The sequence below is a fragment of the Malania oleifera genome, chromosome 11 (genome assembly GCF_029873635.1).
Source record: "Malania oleifera isolate guangnan ecotype guangnan chromosome 11, ASM2987363v1, whole genome shotgun sequence".
Classification (NCBI taxonomy): Eukaryota; Viridiplantae; Streptophyta; class Magnoliopsida; order Santalales; family Ximeniaceae; genus Malania; species Malania oleifera.
In genome coordinates, this window is record NC_080427.1 from 33,318,046 (window position 1) to 33,342,086 (window position 24,041).

At 35.1% G+C, this 24,041-nt stretch overlaps 2 protein-coding genes across 6 annotated transcripts; one reads left to right on the forward strand and one right to left on the reverse strand.

Annotated features, from left to right (window-relative positions):
* Window positions 1-5,123: 5,123 nt before the first annotated feature.
* Window positions 5,124-23,273, reverse strand: LOC131167785 (uncharacterized). Of its 3 annotated transcripts, none has more exons than XR_009140154.1 (3): window positions 19,462-19,768; window positions 19,287-19,363; window positions 5,124-5,327 (listed from the first exon to the last, which is right to left on the reverse strand). XR_009140154.1 is itself a non-coding variant. In XM_058126668.1 (3 exons), exons 1-2 carry the CDS (start codon window positions 21,838-21,840, stop codon window positions 19,631-19,633), a joined length of 477 nt encoding a protein of 158 aa, XP_057982651.1. In that variant the 5' UTR covers window positions 21,841-23,273; the 3' UTR covers window positions 19,170-19,363; window positions 19,462-19,630. The 3 variants fall into 3 exon arrangements, 2 of the variants coding, with proteins under 2 accessions (XP_057982651.1, XP_057982652.1); XM_058126668.1 differs by lacking the exon at window positions 5,124-5,327 and adding an exon at window positions 21,498-23,273 and having other exon boundaries at window positions 19,170-19,363; window positions 19,462-19,764; XM_058126669.1 differs by lacking the exon at window positions 5,124-5,327 and adding an exon at window positions 21,498-23,273 and having other exon boundaries at window positions 19,170-19,398; window positions 19,462-19,764.
* Window positions 6,201-20,076, forward strand: LOC131167784 (calmodulin binding protein PICBP-like). Of its 3 annotated transcripts, XM_058126665.1 has the most exons (4): window positions 6,201-7,087; window positions 7,324-8,649; window positions 9,022-11,856; window positions 19,075-20,076. In XM_058126665.1, exons 1-3 carry the CDS (start codon window positions 6,814-6,816, stop codon window positions 11,841-11,843), a joined length of 4,422 nt encoding a protein of 1,473 aa, XP_057982648.1. In that variant the 5' UTR covers window positions 6,201-6,813; the 3' UTR covers window positions 11,844-11,856; window positions 19,075-20,076. The 3 variants fall into 3 exon arrangements, with proteins under 3 accessions (XP_057982648.1, XP_057982647.1, XP_057982649.1); XM_058126664.1 differs by lacking the exon at window positions 19,075-20,076 and having other exon boundaries at window positions 9,022-12,113; XM_058126666.1 differs by lacking the exon at window positions 19,075-20,076 and having other exon boundaries at window positions 6,335-7,087; window positions 7,320-8,649; window positions 9,022-12,113.
* Window positions 23,274-24,041: the final 768 nt, after the last annotated feature.

A 24,041-nucleotide genomic window follows, 5' to 3' on the forward strand; every position in this document is an offset into this window, starting at 1 on the left:
TTATTTAAAATTCATACCCGAGTTTATTTTATAAGTAAATTTCAATTATATTAATTAGTTCCACAAAATTTTCATGAGTTTATTTTTACGCGTATTTAATTATACCAGTTCTATCTTTAATATACTTGCATCTATTTTTGGGTTAAGAAATGTTCTAATCCTCTCGGGTAAATTTTCAGCATTTATTTCTATTCAAAAATAAAATTATATATATTTTTAACACAAAAATTGTGTGGCATGAGTTTATTTCTACGTTACATTTTTATGAAAATATGAGTAAAGATGATATTTTCACGATATTATTTTAAATTGCATAAATTATAATAAGATGATTTTAAAACCCCTTATAGCAACGAAAGTTCAAAGTTACAGATGTTCGGTACCGCAGCTTAAAGTTTATACGGATCAGAGTGCACCCACACTGTTTACAAAGTGGTTATTTATGTTAATGGATTTCTCCTGAGTGCACACCTGGTTCCGGACCAGGACTTAATATAGAAAATCTCACTTAAAGTTTACATACGTTGATTTAGTTTGGTCGGCCAGCCAGCTAAGTCCAGTCTTCGGACCGCACAATCCAGTCATGGGGGTAAACATGACTTACGGCAAACAGGCCTAAGGGTGATTTTTACAATATATGTTTATACATATTTAATTACGTGTACAAAGTTACTGATGATTTGAAGGAAAAGTATAAGTTTACATAAAAATGATCATTTTAGTGCTTAAATGACGATCTAAAGAAAATGTATAAGGAAAAGTATATGTATATTTAACATTAAATATTTATACAATTTTAAAGTTAAAAGTTTAATTTAACAGTTGTAATATATGATTATAAAATTTTACTGTTGAAATTGATGACAAAAGTTTTATGCAGAAATTTTTAAATTTATATTTATTCTAAAGACAGTTTTGAAGTTATAATGTTAAATATCGTTTTACGAAATTTTTAAAAAACTCATTTTTGCCACACACTAATAATAATCTTATTTACTTACTGAGCGTCGTCTCACTCAAATCATATTTTTATTTCAGATAACTCTAAAGAGCATGTTCGAAATCAGGCTGAGCAAGCACGCGGGTAGGGATAGAAAAATAAAGATTGTTTAGAAATATTAATATGATGCCAGATATTTATGCTTATGAAATTTTTATTTTTTTGAAATAAATGAGTGTAATATGGATAATTAGTGCTCTGATTTAATAATAATTGAGTTTATTTACTTCCGCTATAAATTAGTAGTAAAAAGTTAATATCCTAGGCCCCTCGGGGTCGTGGTGTTACATATGTTCAGCACGAGACCGTAATTATGTTATGTTCGACACGAGACCGTAATTACTATATATTTGGCATGAGGCCATAATAATGTTATATATGATCATGTATTATATGTTATCACAATCAGGATATTAGTTTAGTTCAGTTCAGGGGTTCGGTACCGTAGCTATATTTAGATCAGATATCTACGTTCAGATTAGTGTTAACCATCCCACGAGGGGATGGGAGATGGATAGTCAATGTGGCTTTCAATAGAGTGTGGACGTCCACCTAACAGTCCGGACCAGGGTGTGGCGAGCTCATCGTACTTACAGACATATTTGACTCGGCAGTGGTTGGCCAGCCATTGTCGGGTCCCGCCTTCAGGTTGTACAACCCGTCATGGGGGGTAATACATGACACCAGCTAACTATTCATCCTGAGTATATGTTTTCAGTATTATCAGTATAACAGATGTTTTATGTATGATATGACTTACTAGAAAATACGAAAGCATGTGATTTTTCAGTATGATATGATAAACGTTTATGAAATATGACATGTACTGTATACGTATAATTGCATTAAATATTCATGTTGTCACAAAACTGTATTTAGTTTATTTTCCCTTACTGAGAAGTGTCTCACCCCCGAATATTAAATAATTTTCAGGAAACCCAGAGGGACCGGCGGGTCAGGGCCACCATTGAGTGGGTTTAGCTTCCCTACTAGAAGGGTAAGCGTTGAACTAGGATCAAGAGATTTTTGTTGTATGATCCTAGTGTTATTTTGACTTTTGGAAGATTGTAAATAAATACAGTATTTTGGGAATGTAAATAACTCTAGTATTATGCTTGATGGATGAATGATTTTAACTTTATGATTGCTGCTGCTTAAGTTTCCGTTGTGATTGACAGGTGTCCCTGTTACCCACGGGTTCGGGTTGACTTTTCTATTATTATATTACAATTTTATGTTAATAAAATTGAGGTCGCTACAATATATTTACAAGATCAGGGGAAAAAATGGTATGAAAAATCAGGTTGTTACATACTGTCCAGACATAACACCAAACCTAGATCCTCCATCACTAGAATAATGCACCAGTGGACATCCACTTACACCCGAGTAGTCTACCGCAAAACCTACCCAAAATTCACCTGTAACTCTCCCATCCAATGATACTTTTGGTGATCGATCACATAAGAAATGCATCATACTCATTGACTTCATCAAAAAGTACCCTGTAAGCCCTACATATAACTTGCCCTACTCACAAAACTTCTTGAACAAAACCAGCATACTCACTCTCAATATCTGACCTAGGGATCCCTCTCCCGATCTGGTACTCCACCTCAACCACAATTTAAACCTAACAAACTCATCAAGCTTGTGCCACATGAGATAAACCAAGACCTTTCGTGATACGTCCACAAAAAACATGTCTATCCTGTGATGCTATCATCACTGGTCCCCAAACATCTGAATACATGTAGTCACCCATATGCCATAACCACATATGTCACAGAACCTTTTACTCAGATTCTACAGCTGCAGCTCCACCTACAACTGTATTACCCTGCAGTGCATAGATATTTCTCGCTACCTTTTCTCCTTTCATCACTATTAAGTTGCCTTCACACACTTTCATTTTTCCACCTTCAAACTTGTAACTAGACCCGTTACATTTTAAAGGACCTAATGAAACTACATTCTTCCTTGGACTCGATACATACCTTACCTCACACATGGTTCTACAACACCATCATGCATTTTGATTTTGACATTTCCAATACCAAGTATTTTGCATAACATATCATTTCACATCAAAACACAACCAACATAAACTAACCTGTAGGTATTGAACCATTTTCTATTTACTATCATGTGATAAGAGCATCTAGTATCTAGGATCCAAGAATATCCGTGAGGCACTCCGAATTCAATGAAATACATAGCATATCACCATCACTATTTTTTGAGTCTCCTTCCACTACATTAGAAGATTTTGACAAACCCTTAGACATATATCAGCTTTCCAGTTTTCTCCAAATTGATGCCGAAGAATCCTCATCCATGACATGATATAACATGTCATCGGCCAAATAAAGCAGGATGGTTGATACTGTCGTTGCCCCCAATTCATTCCAAGTTGTTTCATCCATGCCTTCTGATTGAATTCCGTATAAGGTCTTCACCATGCCTTACTGCACCAAAAGATCGTTCACTCTTCTCTGTCACAAACTGAAATTCTCGATTCCATCAAACTTGGCAACATCAAATTTTGCATATGAAGATCCAGTGGCCATTACAACAATGCTCTAATACCAATTTGTTGTGTAAAACCCCCAAATATGCACAGCGAAATATATATTTGTATGTAAAGAATCAAACACACAATGCAACACTCTAATGGTGAAAATACAGAACAATCCACAACCACAACAAGTAAATGAAAGTAAGAACAATCACAATGATAGGAAATTATGTGGTTCGATAATGCCTACATCCATAGGAGCAAACGACAAAGATTTACTATCTTCTTGTGTAAATTACAAGAGTAATACAAGAACCCTCTCAATTCTCACAATTTACATCAACCGACTCTTAAATATATCACAAATGACATATAAATAGAGTTCTCTGAAGTTTTCCCTCCAAACCCCAACCATACTAATGTCACTCATTCAAAATTCAAAATCTGCGTTGGGTGTCCCGAGCCAAACCATCGACGCTTTCAAGCAGAATAGAAATTCATTCAGACACTAACCCAAATCGTTGATGGTTATAGGTCTACCGTCGACAATTTGCCCTGCTACACTGTTGCACCCTAATTTTCTTCATGCTTTCCCATTGTATATGTTATCCACTCAATATGTGACCACAATTCACAACATAGAGTAACAATGGCCTAAGATTTTAACTTATTAGAGTAGGTGAATTGGCCAAGTATGCATTCAACTAGTTGAATGCTCTCTAAGATTTCTCTTGCCAAACAAATTCACCTTCCTACATTAGCTTCAATAATGGGGTGAATCCCCTTATTTCCCCAATTCCATTAGAGATTAATCTTCATAGGAAATTGACATGATGAAAGATCGATTAATGCAACTATTGCTTATTTTTTGGCGATTCCCAGCATTGCTACCTTGGCCTTACCTCCATCAATACCATTCCTTTGCTTATGAGCAAGAAAACTCAAGACATTTGTTGACCATAAATCGTAAGCCACATCTTTGAGTTTATTTTTTAACTAATGTTTTTGTAGCTTTACAAGCACTTTCTAAAGATTGACAAAATGAATTTCAAGATCAATTGCCTTTTTCACCATATTGTCAATGTGTATTCTTAATTTTCAATTCGTGCCACTTTAAATTACCTAGAAAATTTCATACCACAAGGAATAGGGGAAAATGAAATCGGAGAAGAGTATATTTATCAAGCGTCCGCCTCCCTCATTTTTTTCTTCTTCTTCTTATTCTTCTCTTACAAGTACAACATCAATCTCTATCTCTTTTATATACATACACACGCATGCATAGTATAACATAATAAAATCTTAACAAGATAAGCTTCTTTTCAAAATAACATAATATATTATTTCCAACTTGAGACGGGGCCGTGATGTGGGTGACTTACGACTCTTTTCAAATATATATGATAATCACTTACAAAAATTACATTTTGTTTTCCAAACTTATATGTCCTTATTTCAAAGTATTTTACACAAATCCACAAACTGGAGTTCACAGAACATTAAAATTACATAAAATTTTAAATATAAATATTTTAGGGTCTAGTTAGTCTATTCCTAAATTATCTCAAGATTAAATTATCAACATCAGCATTTAAAGTATTGTCATTCACACAACTAAATCTCTTATGTATTTAATTTATAAGATAATATTATCAACATTAATAAAACCCAAAAATAATTATTTTTATTAATAAATAAAATGGCCCAACCAGTTTGTATGCGTGTATAATTTACACGTCACATGTAACATTAGCTATTTGTACTCGTAGGTTGTGACGGCCAGACCCTTCTTAGGCTTAATCTTCAAGCCTGACAAACCAAATAAACAAAAGCACTATGTATAATTACAATGGTCACTCTTTAATTAATAATAAAACCATGACAGAAGATAATTCATGAGAGCAAAATTTGATAATTTTTTATTTCTGACATTACAATTTCTGAATATAAGAGAAATTATTTTTCAAATTAAAAATATTAGGGCAAAAAATATTTAGTTCACCTAAAATTTGACAAAAAGACAAAAATCTCTACTAAGATTTCAAAAATATTATAAACCTCGTGAAACTAGCTGATTGTGACCCTGCCAGCCTGGACTGGGTTGTAGATAATGAATTAAATTTAGAATTTTTTATTTAACTTTATGTACATTTTTAAAAATTATCATATAACTTTACATAATATTCCGCTAAATTCATATAAATTCAAATTCAAATTCAAGCAACAAAATCTAAACTCCCAAACACTCTAGATAAAATATTTGTTAGTCATTTCCTTTATTAATGTGTTTAGTTTTGTAAAGGAGTGGAATTTTTGTTTTTTTGTGGTCAGAAAATGCTCATGGCCAAGATGTCTTGGCCTTCGTTGTTGCATATAATGTATTTTTTACATTCGTCCTACATTAATTATATGTCTTCCTTTTTCATTGAAAAATAAAAAATAAAAAACCCCTCTTGGGGTTGAAGAATGTGAAAGAAAAATAAGAGAAGAAGTGCAAAATACTTCTACTCTCTGTTTTATTTTTATTTTTTTCTTCTATTTAGTTATCAAAGAAAATAAGCTAAAAATAAAGTATACGTTGAATCAAGGCACAAACTTTTTACATTTAATTATATTTGAAAACATTCCTTCCTAAAATTATCTGAGGAATAAAAAGAGCATGAAAATTAATTCTCTCTTTATTTATTTATTTTCCTGACAAATACCTTGGCATGAGACTCGCAACACCAACTCTTTTGAACTTTACCTAAAGAAAATCATGAAAGCTAGACGGTGGGAAACCATTCCAGCAGATTCGAAGACCCAATACAAAAAATCCTTCAAATCCATGAAAGAATAAATAAATAAATCCTCTGCTCATCCAAGTTCAGCCACTCAGATCTTAGGGCTGAGTTCACTGAAGAAGAAATAAGCCCGAGTCCTCCATAGGATCGTCCAGAGTGAGGTTAGCTCAGCAAGGCCCCGTCAACACGCTTTCCTTGCACTGGTCAAAAGGATCAATCACTGTTTCAGCTACAGCTGAGTTTTCAAACTGAAGTTGCAAGAGACCCACCAGCTCTGGGTTTCGGAGTGATCACAGGCTTTCTCTTTCTTTTCTTCTCGCAGGCAGTTTCTTTTCTTTTCAGCCAATCACCATAGCACTCCTGCTTTTCTTCCAAAACTAGATTTTCTCCACGTCTAATGGAGAAGATCCAACCTCCATAGAACACTTGAATTCACACCCTTTTCCCCTACAATCCAGAATTTGATTCTCTCTATCAAGGTGGTGCAAAAAACGATTTCAAGTGAGCTAGAAATGCAGACTGATTCCAGCATTTCGACTTCATCTGAGAAGCGGCAGCTCCCCATTTTGTCATCCACTTCTCAGAATCAAGGCAGCCGGAGAAACAGAGCAAAAGAGTCCAAGAAGCAACTGAAGAAGTTGGGATCAATCAAGCTGTCGAAATTCCCCAGCTTGAGATTATCCACCAAACGTGGAACACACCGATCTGATCAGTATCTTACTGATCTGTATAATGAAATGTCAGATGCGTCCCAGAATGATGGGAAGAATGAAAATTTTCAGGCAAGTTCCCAAATTCCTGAATTTAGTTTCCATAAAAGAGGTTCAAGGTGCCCACTAATAACAAAATCAAGTACTGCCTTTTCCGGGCACAATTCCGTTAATACTTTAATTAGGACATTGGTTTGAGAGCAGTAAGAATATTTAGAAGAATGTTTAGCTCAAAGTGTAGAAGCCCATTAACCAAGAAATTGTCTGCTGTTCTTCAATTCCCTGCTGATTATTTTATGCATTAGCAGGGAGGATGTAATACTGATGAGTCAACAGCCATTAGAACAACGTCCCCCAAGAATCAAGATGGCAGGACACGAGGAACTGAACCAAAGAAGAAAATGAAGTCAAGATCAATGAAGCGTTCAAGTTCAAAGAGTTTCAGAGCAACTACAAGTCTGAACAGATCCCAATCTGATCGGTCTTCTGCCATTTTATGTAGTAATCCAGCAACCCCGCAAAAGCATTCTCTGCGCAGAATGCCTGATGCATCACCAAATTATTTGAAGCCAACAAGCTGTTCCGAGCCAAAGAACATAAATTTTCATGCCAGTCCTCGTAGTTTTGAATCTAGTTTTGATGGCTACGATTGGAGTAGGAAGGATGCAAACATTTTTACGCCAAACAAAGCTGCTCCTAGTCAGAAAGCTGCCAGAACCTTAACAAGGAAATATAGTTTCAAACCTTTGAGGAGCAGGGCGAAAGTTGCAAGTTTGAAATCAAAGAAGCCTTTGATGGAGAAATTCTCTCAAGGTCCTCAATTTTCTGACTTAGGCATACATAGAGCCACCTGTTCTTCCACTCTCAAGGATTCCAGGTTCCCCAACTCTGTTGAGCTTCATCCTGAAGGAAATGGATCAGAAAGAACTTCAGTCATGAAAGTCTGCCCATATAGTTACTGTTGCCTTAATGGTCACCACCATGCTCCTTTCCCTCCACTAAAACGCTTCTTATCAAGAAAGAGGCGTGTGCTGAAGACACAGATGAGTCTGAAACAAAGAAGTCAATCCCAACTGAGAGCAAAACATTATCGTGGCAAGGAAAAAGAAATTCAGACAAACCAAATGGCCTTGAATGAAGATCTTGCAATTCAAGGGACAGCCAATCCTGTAGATGAAGTGGACCCTGATTGCTTCACAAAGATCTATGTCAAATCAAAAGTCTTGTTAAAAGGAGATAACTATGGTGGAGATGACGAAGCTATATATGAGTTTGCAGGTGGCAGCATAACAGAAAAAGAAATTTGTTATGGGGGAAATTGTGAAACATCGTACCATGAAAAAGGTTTTGAGAACCTCAGCACGATCAGTGATTTCCTTGAGGCAAAACAAGATATTCCAGTGAAAAACACAAAAAGCTTGGAATGCTGCTGTATTCAAGTGAACCTGGATAAGTCTATTGCTGAAACCACTAATATAAACTGGGGGGATGAGGAAGTGGTTGCAGCAGGCCTTGATAAGGGAGACAACAATTTTCTTGCAGATTCTGAGGCATGTGATAAGATTGTCCATGAATGTCATGAGGAGGTTCCAGTGGAAGGAAAAGTTCTGCAAGGAGTCCATAGAGAAATAAATTCAGGTATGAACTTGAAATTTTATGAAGGTTATTCTGAATTATTTATTATTTATTTTTTGGTAGAAAAAGAAGCTTATTAAGAAGGAATTGGGAAGGTACAAATTACAAAGGTTAGAGGACAAGATGTCATCCAACAACTAAAAAAAGAAGTAAAAATTATGAAAGAGCTACGCCACGGTCTCTTTGCAAAACAGACAAAGAAACACTCCAAAAAAACAAAACCTGGATACTAAAGCCCCAAGCACTTCTAGATGAAATGCTGGAAATTTCATGATTGTGAGCTAATTGATCTAACAAGTGAACCATTCAATATAAAATGCCTAATCCCAGATAATTTTGTTGGAGCAACAATTAACAATGTAGTCCTTTCTGCAGTTGCTTCTAACTCATTGAAGAACCAAACTGCTGTAAGCAAAGAGAAGAATGGAGTAACTGAGCCAGACCATGAATTAATTCAAATGCTTCCTCACTCAGAAGCTGAAAGCACTCCTCCTGCAAGGGATAAAATCATCTTGGACAAGCAGAATTATAGCAGCTTGTGGCACCTGTTGTATCATAATGTGGCATCACATGTTGCTTCAGAAGTCAAAACCCAGCAATGTCCTCATGGGACCAATGATGAGAAAATTGATGATGCTGGTTCAAGTCAGAAGTTCTTTGAAACAGATCAAGATATGGCTATGGGAAATCACGATGAACAGAATCAAGACAGTGAACTCAACCAGATTGATGCCATTAAGCTTGTACAAGAAGCAGTTGATGCCATCTTTCCTCCAGAAACTGAAGACCAGTCACCAGATGACCAACCAGTTACAACTGATTTAATTATAAACCGGAAGTTTTCAAAAGGCAATCATGGAGAAGGAGGGGAACAAAGCATCTCTAGAAGTTTTGATGAAGACAGCTCTGGAGAATCCAAGCAAGTAGAAGAGGAAAACAGTGTGCAATTTAATTCAGGAGAAATATCAGAAAAAGCTGGTAATGCAATTATTATTAATGAAGGAAACTCATTATCAAAGCTGGGAGACAAACCTCAACAGAAATTGCCAAAGAGCTGGAGCAATCTGAAAAAACTAATCCTCCTCCAAAGATTCGTCAAAGAATTGGGAAAAGTGAGGAAGTTCAACAGAGGGGTCCCACAACATCTGCCCTTAGAACACAGCACAGAAGCCAAAAAATTTTATCTAAGGCATCAAACTATGGATGGAAGGAAAAATGCTGAGGAGTGGTTGATTGATTATGCACTGCGCCAGGTTGTCGCTAAACTTACTCCAGCTCGCAGAAGAAAAGTGGAACTGCTTGTTGAAGCTTTTGAAACTGTCATTCCATTTCCAGAAGCTAAAGGTCACCTGATGAATGATGCAACAGCTTCAATACAGAAGAACATGAAATGGACTAGCCCATCCCCACTTGAAGCCAAATATTCTCCTGATAAGAATGAAGAAACTGAGACAACTGAAATGGTCTTAAATGGGGGTCCTGCAGTTCAAGATACAACCACTGGCAGCACAGCAATCGCTTCAGCCATAAAAGAAGTGCACAGAGATTCCTTCATAGAAGACAATTTTACATCAATAACCAAGTTAGGCAGAAGTCGTGTTCATGGAGTTGAAGCCATAAATGATTCTGCAGATGAAGACAAAACAGGAAAAAAAGACACTGATGGAAAACTTGTCAAGAACCACTCCAGCATAGAATCATCCCCTGGAATAAATCTTGACAAAGACAGTAATTTGCTTGTGGAAGAACAAAGTATCCTGGTAACATCTCCTAAGCTTAATGAAATGAGTGTGGAATGCAATTCCCTTGCAATGAAACCAGACAAGTCCATTTCTGAAGGCACTGCTATAAGCTGCAAGGATGAGAAACTTATTGAATCAAGTCTTGATGATGAGAATGATACTTCCATCCTCACAGATGATCAGTCTAATTTGAGAAAATGTTGTGGGAAAGTACTGATGGCTGGACAAGTTCAGCAGGAAAAGAATAAAAAAGTCAATTCAGGCATGGCCTCAGGATTATGCAAGGACTATTGTGGATCAAATGGTGCTACTTTGGTGATTGATAAATTAAATTGTAAAAATGGTGATCCTGTGGAATCAGCAGAAATTAACGGCAGACCCTCTTCAGCACATATTTGCAACTCAATAGAGGAACCACCTACTGTTGCCAGGAACGACAAGTGCGAATACTCGAGGCCATACAATGGATTTCTTGAAGAGGATCCTTCATTCAGGGTTTCTGAATCCAATTGCACCTCTAATGTGGTGAACAAAATACTATTGGACAAGCAGAAATATTCTCGGATGTGGCAGCTGTTATATCAAAATGCCTTATCACATGTTGCAGAAGATGCTGGAACCCAGCTCTCTCTTGATAGAATAGATAAGGAAAAACATGTAGATGGCACCAGCAAATTGCATGGAATGATTTCAGGTTCCTGTCGAGATTTCTATGGAACAGCTCAGGATAATGGTACAGAAAATGGAGATGCAGCCTTCCACAATAGTGAACTCAACCAGATTGATGCCATTAAGCTGGTAAAAGAAGCGGTTGATGCAATTTTCCCTCCTGAAACCCAAGACCACTCATCAGATGTCCAATCAATTATTGCTGACACAATCTCAGACCAGAATCTCTCAGGAAAGAATCAGGGAGAAGGGACCAGAGTAAGCGTTTCAACTTCCACAAAATTTGCTGAAAGCAGTTTTGGGGACTTCAATAAAATAGATGAGGAACGCAGGATAATATTGGATGCTGAAGAAACACAGCTCAAAACAGGTGATCTCAGTACCTCAGAAGAGAAAAAGATATCAAAAATAGGTAACAGACATGCCCAGCTGCAGTCCAAGGAGAGCTGGAACAAACTGAAAAGAATAATCCTCCTTAAAAGATTCATCAAGGAAATGGATAGAGTGAGGAAATTCAACCCGCAGGAGCCACAACATCTACCAGTAGAGCCTGGTTCAAAAGCGGAAAAAGTTCATCTAAGGCATCAAAGGATGGACGAGAGGAGAAAAGCAGAGGAGTGGATGCTTGATTATGCACTTCAACAAGTTGTTGCTGAACTCAGTCCAGCTCGGAAAAGAAGAGTGGCGCTGCTTGTAGAAGCTTTTGAAACAGTTAATCCACTATCAGAACTAAATTCTACGCCAACAGCCTCAACTCATCCAACACCCATTCAAAGCAGTAGTTAATTCTGTCACTTTGGTAAGAAAAGACATTCTGCTTTTCTATTTTGTTTATTTGAATGGGGCGGCTTGAGAACTCCTAAATGGAAAGATGAAGTACTTAAAGATCTTTGCTGATTGTGAACACTTGTCCTGGCAAAGGAAATTGCCACACCTCTACTCATTACATCAAATGATGGAGGCAAAATAGATGGACAATGGATGTATAACATCAGACGCTAAAATTTATCCGAATTATCCACACTGTTGGAATCTGAATCTTCTATTTTCTGGTAAGTGTGCAGGTAAAGCAACAAGAAGCCACTTAGTATGTCAAAACTCTCCAATGCAATTGCTTGGAATGACTCATTGTCGCAGCAGTCCGCATAGGAAAATACTGCCAAAATATTACTTTTTCATGTGTGGAACAATTAAGTGGCTGTTGGTTATGGTGAAGCAGATAAATACAAATCATGATTTTTTTTTTCTTCTATTTTTTTTGGGAGTTGGGGGGGGGGGGGGGGGAGGTGGACAGTGAAAGGTTGATGGGGTAATGAGGTCTGTCGTGATTTTTTACAAATCTATGTAAAATTTAGTGGTAAAAATGTACATGGATTTTAAATACCCTTTTATTTGTTTTTTCATTGGGAGATGTTTTTGTACATTCATTTTCCAAAAGCTGATATATGTTCTGTTGTTACCTGTTTTCTTATTATCCTTTTGTAGACATTGTAAAAGAGGCAGATAAACGTATTCAGTTTTATTCCTTTATATATTAGGTATATAAATATTATGAATGATGAGAAGAAAGAAAACAAGGTAAGGCTGGTAAGCTTACAAGATTACATTGGTGGTGTTCTATTCTCACAAATTAGTAGAATGTGAAGCAAACACTGTTCAGGAACTCTAAATTTGTAACAATTAGCAAACTCAAAGTAAAAGATCACATAAAAAAGGAAAAACATTTGACACCTCATTTCATCCTTGGGAGGGCTTTGAACCATCAGAACAGAATGATCATTCCCCAAATTAAGTGGTGTTTGGGAGCATGAATTTGGGATCTTGGATTTGGATTTGGAATTTTTTGGATTTGGACAAAATCCAACACAATTGTATGTTGGGTTTTATTCAAATCCACACAAACCAAATCCAAGCTCAAGTTCCCAAATACAGAGTTAGTATCTTAGGGGTTGTTTGGTATCACTATCAAAAATTAAAGAAATAAAAAGCATAAATGAAAATAAAAAAAACTAAAACTAGAAACCAACAACCTTTTTGGTAAACATTTATAAAACTAATACAAATTAAAAGCTTAATTAAGAAAATGTTCATTTTCATTTTAAATCAAAACATTATAAAAATATTATTAAACTAAAAAAAATTTCAAATAATACACATTAAAAAAATTACTATAATAAAAATAAATTTTATTATGATTATTTTACTTAATTGTTCAACCTTCAAAATTTACTTTACAATAAAAATTTTCTTATACATGACAATTGAAAGACAGTACAAGTATTTTGTAATTATTTTTATTTATTATTTTTTTAAATTTATGTATGCTTTTATTTTAATTATATTTAAATTTATATGATCATTTAATTTTGATTATAATTTAAAAGTATATAAAATGAATAATTTAATCCAAAAAAATAATTTCTAGATATTAAAATTTCTAACAAGAAGTTGTTAAAATAATTGAAAGTCATAAAATTTGGTTTTCGTTGGTAAACATGTGCAAACCAGCAACAAAAATAGAAAATTGACAATAGAAATAAATGTGTTTTTATAATTTATTTTTTTAATTTGGAGAAGCAGAAACAAAAAAACGAGAAACAACAACGATACCAAACAAACCCTTCGTTATTTTCATCTTAGGCATTCGTGTAGAGCTAGGCTAGCAGTGTGTTAAACTTAATGAGCTAATCACCAATGCTGGTAATGCTGGGGTGTTAAACTTAGCGAAAAGCAAATCAGTGATCCAAGAACAGAGCATGGGTTAAGAAGATTTGCTGCCTGTGATATAATTATTTTGTAATCATTGGTAGTTTTAGTAAAATGTCTGTAACAAATTATTCTTCAATAGAAAATTGTTTTATTTTTAGTTTTTTGTTAGCCAGCCCTTGTATATAAACTGGCTAGGCATATGTAATATTATTCATTCATTTGTGACTTTGCTAATTCTTTAGCTTCATTGATAATTTGAAAGGGTATTCAGTTTTCTTTACATGGTATCAGAGCTTCTTGGCTAGCACAGCTTGGCTAATTTCCTAGCTAATTTTCCTTCATTTCTTGATCGTTTTCTTCAATTAAATTCTTGATTTTTTTTTCTTCATTATTTTTGATTGTCTTCCTCAACTGAATTCTTGAAAATCATTCATGGCATCACCTGAATCGAGTGATCCAAACATTGAAACCAGTTCTTCAAATCTTACAAATTCATATTTTATCAATTTGAATGAAAACCCATGCAACATCTTGGTTACACAACCTTGGAATGAAGAATTACCATTCTTGGTCTAGGGTTATGATCTTAGCTCTCACTGCCAAGAAGAAGATAGGTTTCATTAATGGCAAAATTGTTGAACCAGATCCAGAATCTCCTTTCTATGAAGATTGGTTAAGCTATAACACAATGGTGATTTCATGGATGATCAACTCCATGCACATTGATGTATCTAGCAGCATGATGTATTGTCAAACTGCCAGAGAGATGTGGCTTGAAACACAAAAACTTTTTTCACATGGTAGTGGTCCTAAACTCTACAATCTTCAAAAGGAGATCTCTAATATATCTCAAAACCAAATGACAATTACAGAGTACTTCACAAGATTTAAGAAGTTGTGGGATCAACTGCTGAATTTGGAGCCATTACCAAAGTGTACCTGTGGAGCAATCAAAACCTTAAATGCTTCTCATGACAAGACTTACGCTATGAGGTTTTTGATGGGTTTGAATGAGAATTTTGAGACTATAAGGACTCAAATTCTAATGCAGGAGCCTTTTCCTTCGATCGGCAAGATTTATGCCTTAGTTCTTCAAGAAGAGTCTCACAAGAATGAAGGAAATGGAGGATATTACACTGCCAAGTCTGATTCAGTAGCAATGTATGCCAATTCGAAAGGAAGTAATTCTGGAAATTCTTCTTGGAACAAAGGAAATAACAAAAGGGAGAGACTGTTATGCACTCACTGCAACATGCTTGGACATACAATTGATAAATGTTACAAGTTACATGGTTATCCACCAGGATATAAACCAAAAGGAAGATCAAGTGTTAATCAGGTCACTTGCAATCCAGGAACAGCAACTGCGAGTGTGTCAATTTAATGTCCTATTTCTAAAGCTCAATGTGAGCAATTGCTAATTTTCCTCAATGCTGGGAATAATTCAGGTAAGAATATGCAGCCAATGTAAGTACTAGTAATGGATTGCCAAATTTGGTTTCTGGAGCTGTTGATGTGTGTTCATCTGCTAATGATCCTTCTATTGCTGGTGTGGCTACCACTAAACCACATTCTCAAGCTAATAATTACCTTGAAACTATGTCAGGTGTTGTTTCTAACCCTATCTTAAATCCAAATTTGACACATTCCATTTTTTCAATCAAACTAGTTAATCGAACCTGTTTTGGAACTACTAATTGGGTCATAGACACAGGTGTTACTGACCACATGGTGCATTCTGTGTCTTGTTTCACCACCATAATAGCCACAATGAACACTCATGTAAATTTGCCAAATGGTGAGGTAGCTTTAGTCACACATATTGGGACTGTCAAAATCAATGAAAACCTCATCTTATATGATGTTCTTTGTGTTCCATCTTTTAGCTTCAATCTTATATCAATTAGCCAACTTACCAAATCTGTTCTTTGTTGCCTTATTTTCTTTGGTAATTTGTGTTTCATCCAGGACCTTGCTCACTGGAACACACTTGGTCAAGGTACGAGTGCAATGGTTTATACTTGCTGGAAGATAGCAATTATGTTCCTTCTTTTGTTTCATCTGTTTCCTCTATTAATAAAACTCAGCCACATATATGGCATTTGAGGTTGGGACATCCTTCCAATACCAAGCTGCTTTTACTCAAGTCAAGTAATGTACAGATTTGTGATTCAAGTGAAGATTTCTTTTGTGATGTTTGTCCTCTTGCCAAACAAAAACAATTGCCTTTTAATAAAAGTTTGCATACTTTCCAGAATTGTTTTGACTTGATTCATTGTGATTTGTGGGGTCCATTTTCTGTACCTACTATTGATTCCTGCAAATACTTCCTCACTATAGTGGATGATCATTCTAGATGTACAAGGGTTTACTTGTTTAAGCACAAGTCACAAACTTAATCCATATTAGAACAATTTTGCACTATGGTTGAAACTCAATTTTCTAGGAAAGTGAAGATAATTCGAACTGATAATGGAACTAAATTCATCATGAGTGATTTCTTTGCTGAAAGGGGCATCTTGCATCATTTAAGCTATGTTGAGACTCCTCAACAAAATGCAATTGTAGAAAGGAAACATCAACATATCTTGAATGTAGCTAGGTCACTTATGTTCCATTCTCATTTACCTTTACATCTTTGGGGACATTGTGTTTTAACTGTTGTATATCTGATTAATAGGATTTCTAGTACACCTCTATCTCGCAAAACCCCTTATGAGGTTCTTTATGGCAGTCCTCCTTCCTAAGATCATCTAAGAATTTTTGGTTGTCTTTGTTATGCTTCTACATTAGCACATAATAGATCCAAATTTGCAACAAGAGCAAGGAGGTGTATCTTTCTAGGCTATCCTTTTGGCATAAAAAGTTACAAAGTTTTAGACTTGTCTACAAATGCAGTTTTCATATCCAAAAATGTGGTTTTTGATGAAAGCATATTTCTTTTCATTGAGGGTAAAGCTGCAATTTCATATCCTTTTACCTCAATTACTGAAGTTAATAATCTTGCATCTTCCAGCTCAGGTAATGAATTTTTTGTCACTCCTATTCCTATCTATTCCTTGTTTAAATTATGTTCCTAATTCTGCTCCAGTTCAGGTTTCTGATATATCTACTGTAGTTCCTTCTTTGCCTGTGCCCATAGTTTCTATTCCTATCACATCAGTACCTGCTTCTACATCAGCTCATGAATCACCATCAGCACCTATCAGAAGATCATCTCGACAATCTACTTAACCAACATACTTACGAGAGTATGCTTGTGCTACCACTCATGTTTCTGGTGCAGCTTATGATGTGGTTCATGGACTCACTTACTCCCATTTAGAACCTTCCTATCATTCATATCTGCTGGCAGTTAATTCCTTACCTCAAGAGCCACAATTTTTCTTTCAAGCTGTTCAAAATCCTTTGTGGAGATCAACAATGGACAAAGAAATTCAAGCTCTTGAACAGAATCAAACTTGGGAGCTTACCACATTACCTCCTGGAAAAAACCCTATTGGGTGTAAGTGGGTGTATAAGATTAAACTAAATTCTGATGGAACAGTGGAAAGGTACAAGGCTAGACTTGTGGCTAAAGGGTATACATAACAGGAAGGCATTGATTTTCTTGAGACATTTTCTCTAGTTGCTAAGACAGTAACTGTTCGAGTACTTCTTGCTTTAGCAGCTGCCAAGGGTTGGCCTCTTCACCAATTAGATATAAACAATGCTTTTTTACATGGGGATTTACATGAAGAAGTATATATGTCATTGCCTCCTAGTTTTCACGGTAAGGGGGGGCCTTCAATTGCTTCTTCTTCCTCACAATCATTTACTCCTGTTGTCTGCAAGTTGCTTAAATCTCTTTATGGTCTGAGACAAGCTTCAAGACAATGGTATACGAAATTGTCATCTGTTATTCAATAACTTGGGTTTGTTCAATCGACTGCTGATAATTCTCCTTTTGTTCATGTCAAAGGTTCTTTGTTCACAGCTTTATTGGTTTATGTGGATGACATGATCATCACAGGAAATGATCCCACTTGTGTAGCAACTTTAAAGTCAGTTATGGATGCTAAATTTGGAATTAAGGATCTTGGATCACTTAAGTTCTTCTTAGGACTTGAAATTGCTAGAAGCAAAAAGGGTATAAGCTTAAATCAAAGGAAGTTTGCTTTAGACATTTTAAAGGAAACAGGTATGATGGGTTGTAAACCTACTAAGTCTCCAATGGAACAACAATTGAAATTGTCAAAGGACAATGGTGAACTTCTATCAGATTCAGGCAAGTATAGAAGGCTCATAGGTAAATTGATGTAATTAACACTCAGCAGACCTGATATTACATATGCTGTGAACAGGCTAAACCAGTTTTTGGCCAAACCAAGAGTTCCTCATATGCAGGTTGCAACAAGAATCCTGCAATACATCAAAGGGACACCTAGACAAGGAATTTTATTTCCTAGTGGTTCAGATTTACAATTGAGGGCATATTGTGATGCTCATTGGGCTGGATGTTCAGATACAAGGAAGTCTCTTACTGGGTATTGTGTTTTTCTTGGAGATGCTTTGATTTCTTGGAGATCAAAAAAGCAGTCAATGGTATCAAGATCTTCAGCTGAAGCTGGATATAGATCAATGGCAAGCACCACCTGTGAAATTACTTGGAATTTATTTTTACTAAAAGATTTACAAGTTAAGCATGAAAAATCAGTTTTGCTTTACTATGACAACCAGGCAACATTGCATATAGCTGCAAATCCAGTGTTCCATGAGAGATCAAAACATATAGAAGCAAATTGTCACATTGTTAGAAATAAAGTTCTAGATGGTACAATCAAGACTTTTTCATGTTGCATCTAAAAATCAGTTGGCAGACATTTTTACTAAGGCACTTGATGTAGACAAACTATATTAGAATGATCGAGAAGTTGGGATGGATTAATATTTTTGCTCATCAAGTTTAAACTTAATGAGCTAATCACCAATGCTGATAATGCTGAGGTGTTAAACTTAGTGAAAGGCAAGTCAGTGATCCAAGAATAGAGCATGGGTTATGAAAATTTGCTGCCTGTGACATAATTATTTTGTAATCATTGGTAGTTTTAGTAAAATGTCTGTAACAAATTATTCTTCAACAGAAAATTATTTTATTTTTAGTTTTCTGTTAGCCAGCCCTTGTATATAAACTGGCTGGGCATATTCATTCATTTGTAACTTTGCTAATTCTTTAGCTTCATTGATAATCTAAAAGGGTATTCAGTTTTCTTTACACAGTGATATACCCAGAGCTAAACAGTTTCTTTGTTTTTTTGTTCATGTGCAGCAAAGAAATGATTGCTTGGCTAAAGGAGGAGTGACTAAATTCAGGTTGATTGGCTGAAAGCACTAAAATGGCCTACAATGTGTATCAAATTTGAATGCGTCGCACAATATATCCATCACAAGTATTATCATAATAGCTTGAAAGATGAACAAAAAACCCAGTAAATATTCAGGAGCAAAAAGAGACAAAATCAGAGTCAGATCAATACAGACCTTATGCGGGGCCTATTAGAAAGAACCATCACTTCGGAACCATCACGTTGAAGTTTGAATTAGACTCATTGTCATTGCTGATCATGAAAAATCAAGAAGAAAGCTGTAAATACTGCAAGCAGTGAGTTTGATTAGAAGTTGAAAAATGGGAAATCTCAAAATAACCAGAAGCTACCTTCGATTCTGGTTTCTGCAATGCAATCTGGCTGTACAATTTGTGCGCTTCACAGCTCAGCCACCGCCCACCGGACCATCTTTCATTCTCATCTTCTCATGAAAAATGGGGAAAATGAATTCGGATTGTTGCAAATACAGTAATGAAGACTCCATGCCTATCACGCCCCCTAGAAGGTATCTCTCGATCGATTCGCCATTGCCGCTGCTGCTTCTCCGCAGAGCCTTCCATTGATGGAGGGAAACCCCTGGTTCTTGAAACCTTGCCGCGAGAAGAGGAGGGAATGGAGCCTTGTGTCATGTCCTGTGTGCCATAACGACATCGTTTGAAGTATAACACAACCAGATGAAATCGTATTTCAATCATAGGCCAGTGTCTTCAGGCCCAAATTATTATTATTTTTTTGTTTCAAAAAATACGGCCGTAACGAAATAAAGGAAAATGCTCGGGTTGAGTCCCAACTCATTTTCGAACCACATAAATTTATTATTCTTATTTTTTAAAAAAAATACTTTATTTTTTGTGTATGTCTATATATATGTGTGTATAATCTTAGGGTATGATTTCATAACAATAACATTACCAGTCTACAAAATAGCACAAGAGAGAAGAAAATAGACTCTAAACTCATATAGTTTTTTTTTTTTTTTTTTTATATTACATACGAACTTCAGTCACTAATGAGTCATTCGGATCTCCTCGTGCGGTACCAAACTTACGAATCAGCGTCCTCCGCCCCCAGATCTCGCTGATTATGGTAAAATTCGGATGCGGACACGGCTTCTGTGCATCAGTTGGACGTTCGGCCAACCCAGTCCCGAAGACACATTTCCATTACCATCCACGGTCTCCGCTAACTCACAAAGAACTCTCATCATTCACACACTCGATTTCATCTGATTGTGTGCAATATAATACATAATTATTTTGTTAAGATTAATACACTTTTTAGACCTTTTCAACATTTGCCACAAATTTTTCCACAAGAATATATATGCCACCATTCAACATTTAAACAAAGAAAATATTTATTAGAGTATTAAAGAAATTTAGTAGTTAAGCAAAGAAAAATATTAATAAAGCAAATAGTCTAGCTATGTTAATATCATGATGTTGACTCAAAGCATGCGCAATACGTGTGAATTGACTAGGTCAATAATAATATATCAAATAATAAATTGACTCTCTTATATGATAATCATATATAAAACTTTGAAAGGCCATGGGTGTTTTTACTTATTTCAACTTGGTTTGTTTAATTAATTAAAATTTTCAACTTGGTTTGTTTAATTAATTAAAATATTATGGACATGTAAATATATGATACATTAATCTTTAGGGGTGATAAAACGTGTCAGAATTTTACGGATGATTCATCACCCGCCCATTTAAATCAGGTTTAAATTTAATATAATATGACTCATTTATAAATAGGTCAAATCAAATTCAACTACTTTAATAAATGAATATAGCGGATTTGGGTTGGACACTCGCAGGGCGACCCTATATATATATATATATATAAACGTGTTGTTTTTTTATTAAGATATTAATAAATAAAATAAACGTGTCATATTTTTAGAAAAAAAAAAAAAAGTGCTGTCATTTAATTTGAAATGTTTTTAAAAATTTAAAAATAAATAAATTATATTTTTAAAAGGGTTTTTAATGGGTATTCGTTTATAATCTATTTATTAAACGAACGAGTTTGGATTTATATGTTAGTCACCTATTAGTAAACGGATCAATATGAATCCAAACTCATTTAACCCCACCCATCTAAATCTTTTTCCAAAAATAAAATTGATAAATAATTTGAAATTTTAAAATATTTGCATGTAGTGGGCGTCTAGAATTTGTATAGTCGAAGTTAAAATATAAATATATATCTTATAATAAACAATTAATAAGCAAATAGAAACTTCTTAAGTGGTCAAAATATAATAACCTGAATATTCGGGGAATATATTGCAACGAACCGGAAAGTATTAGACGCGCGCAGTAAGTAAAACATGGCGTGCTATAAACGTGCTCACCAAGAAACTCTCCCCAGGTAGGTAGCTTCTTCTCTGCCCGTATAAATTTCGTAATACTATTTCTGCCCCTCAAGGGTTTCAGATTTTTCAATTCGCTCCGCATTCCCAGAGTCGTCTTCTTCGCCTTGAAGCTTCGATTGATCCATCCATGGCGGGTCTTCAGTCCTACTACTTCTTCCCCACCGATTTCCTCTACCCCCGTCCTCCGCCGTCCGTCAATAATCCCGGGGACGCTGCCGCCGCTCCTCGCCAGCAGGTTCTTCCGCTCCAAGCCCAGAAGGCCGATCACGCGACCCCTGCCGCCACCGACCACCGCGAGCCCCCCAAAACCCCAATCCGTCATCGCGTGCACGGCGACGCCACTACACCATCGCCGTCGTCGTCAGTCGTGCAGAAACAAAAGGCGGCCGGAGGGCGCCGTGAGACCGACGGCGGCGTCGAAACGCCGGGGCTGTCGCCGCTTTACCTCTCTCGCCCGGTGGTGGTTCCTGAGGAGTTTCTCAATTCCTAAATACCGAAAAAACTGATTGATTGACGAATAGAGTTGAATGAAGCTAGTGGTTTTTTGGGAATTTGATTTTGGTATAAATACGTTTCTTTCGTAATATATATTTTATTTTTATTTTTCGGACGTGAATAAATATAATGATTGTATTTGTTAATGCTGGTGATAATGGTCTAATTAAATTTTTATTTTTAAAATTCTAATATATTATATATTTTCTTTTCTTTAGAAATAAAAATACAAAGTGAAATATTTTGTCTTTTTTCTTGTTTTCCCTAATACTTTTTTAATTTCTAAATGACGCTACGAAATATATTTACTTCACCTATTTTTAAAAAATAGTCAATTATAAAATGTTGTTTAACACTTCTATGGTCAGTATATTTTAATATGGATCTTACATTACTTATGTTTAAATATTAATGTAAAATTTTGTAATTATTAAGTTCTTAATCATGCTTAGTTGTAAAATTAAAAAGAAAAAAAATTTGTTTTCCTAAAAGTAGACCATTTTTTTTTTATAATTAACTTTAAGTGTAAAAGAAGTACTGTAATTTTTTTTTTTTTGTGTATTTTTAAAGTTATTGTGTAAATTAGATTGTACAAAGTGTTTAAAAAGTAGGGTGTACTCCCAAGAGGGGCGTGAATTGAGATTTTAAAAAATTTCTTTATGAACTCTTTTTATAAGTTCCTTTAGTTAATTTTGAACTCTAACTATTTTTCTTTTCAACTGTCACACACAAACACAATGATTAAAAATCAAGATTTCCGCAATCAATGTACTTTCTTTAATCAAGGTTTCCACAATTCTCAATGTTTATTTAATTTACAGCAATTAATTATGCATCCACGCAATTTATATATGTAGAAAATTAAAGAGATTTAGGAAAGAGAAAGACACCGAGATTTTATGAGGTTCGACTATACTCGCTTACGTCCTCGCCTTAGGAAAACCACCCAAGGATTTCACTATACCGCTCCCTTAACCGGGCAAAGTAAACCGTTTACTCACTCCTTCAAGTAGGATGGAGCCCTCCTCTTCAAGCGATACCCCATATTCGGTAATGTAACGATTTAATAATCTTGAATCGTAAAAAATAACAAGAAGAACAAGAACAATTCTTGTAAATAAAAAGCACTCTCAAAAGAGCTTATTAGTATAATTGAATGCACAATGAATATACTTCAATTAAATATCAATATAGAAAGAATTGAAGTTTAGAAATATATCACTGAGTTCTTTCTTAGATTTGAATTTCTCAGCAATTGAGTAATGAACCGTATGATTTGATCAACAAGAGTTTCAGCGAGAACTTCAACAAGTGTTTGCAATAAGGCTTTTGAAAAGTATGAACCATAGAACTTGATTGTTGATTGTAATTGTTGGTGTTTAAAATCTTTAGGTTTCCCATATATTTATAGATGGAAAAACTTTCAACAAAGCTTTTAAGCACTTTGATCTTGAATTAATATATTTGATTCCTAAAACATCATCACTTAACACTACAAAAAAACTGGTTTTTAGTGACGAATTTATTAGTGACGGATTCAATTTCATCACTAAAAGTGGATATTAGTGACGATTTTTAATAATCGTCACTAATAGTGTAAGCATCAGTGATGATTTTAGCACCTGTCACTAATACGGCTTTATCAGTGATGGTTTTAAAACTTTCACTAATAACTTCGCTATTACAAATTGATTTTCCCGCCCCAACTATCGTAGGAAATCATTTTTCACACAAAAATTATTCCGAAAAAATATTAGCGATGATTTTATGAGTATTAGTGACGAATAAAATCTGTCACTAAAAGTTGTTATTAGTGACGATTAGGTAGCCATCACTACTATTATTTTATTAATATATAAAAATAATATAGTTAACACTATTAGTAACAAATTTTTAAAACCGTCACTAATAACATGTATTAGTGATGGTTTAGAGTCATTACTAATAGTATTTTTATCTAAAAAATTTAAAAATAATTTTGTAAACAATAGTAGTGATGGTTTGGAAAAATTCATCACTTACAAGGTA

Bases quoted from the DNA above. Each gene is read 5' to 3' on its own strand.
- LOC131167784 (XM_058126665.1), top strand. From the start codon at position 6,814: ATGCAGACTGATTCCAGCATTTCGACTTCATCTGAGAAGCGGCAGCTC. The intron at 7,088-7,323 runs GTTCCCAAATTC...ATTAGCAGGGAG, and splicing joins GAATGAAAATTTTCAGGCAA to GATGTAATACTGATGAGTCA. The intron at 8,650-9,021 runs GTATGAACTTGA...TCCTTTCTGCAG, and splicing joins CCATAGAGAAATAAATTCAG to TTGCTTCTAACTCATTGAAG.
- LOC131167785 (XM_058126668.1), bottom strand. From the start codon at position 21,840: ATGACGGATTGGGGTTTTGGGGGGCTCGCGGTGGTCGGTGGCGGCAGG. The intron at 19,765-21,497 runs GTGAGCACGTTT...TATGGCACACAG, and splicing joins TACCTGGGGAGAGTTTCTTG to GACATGACACAAGGCTCCAT.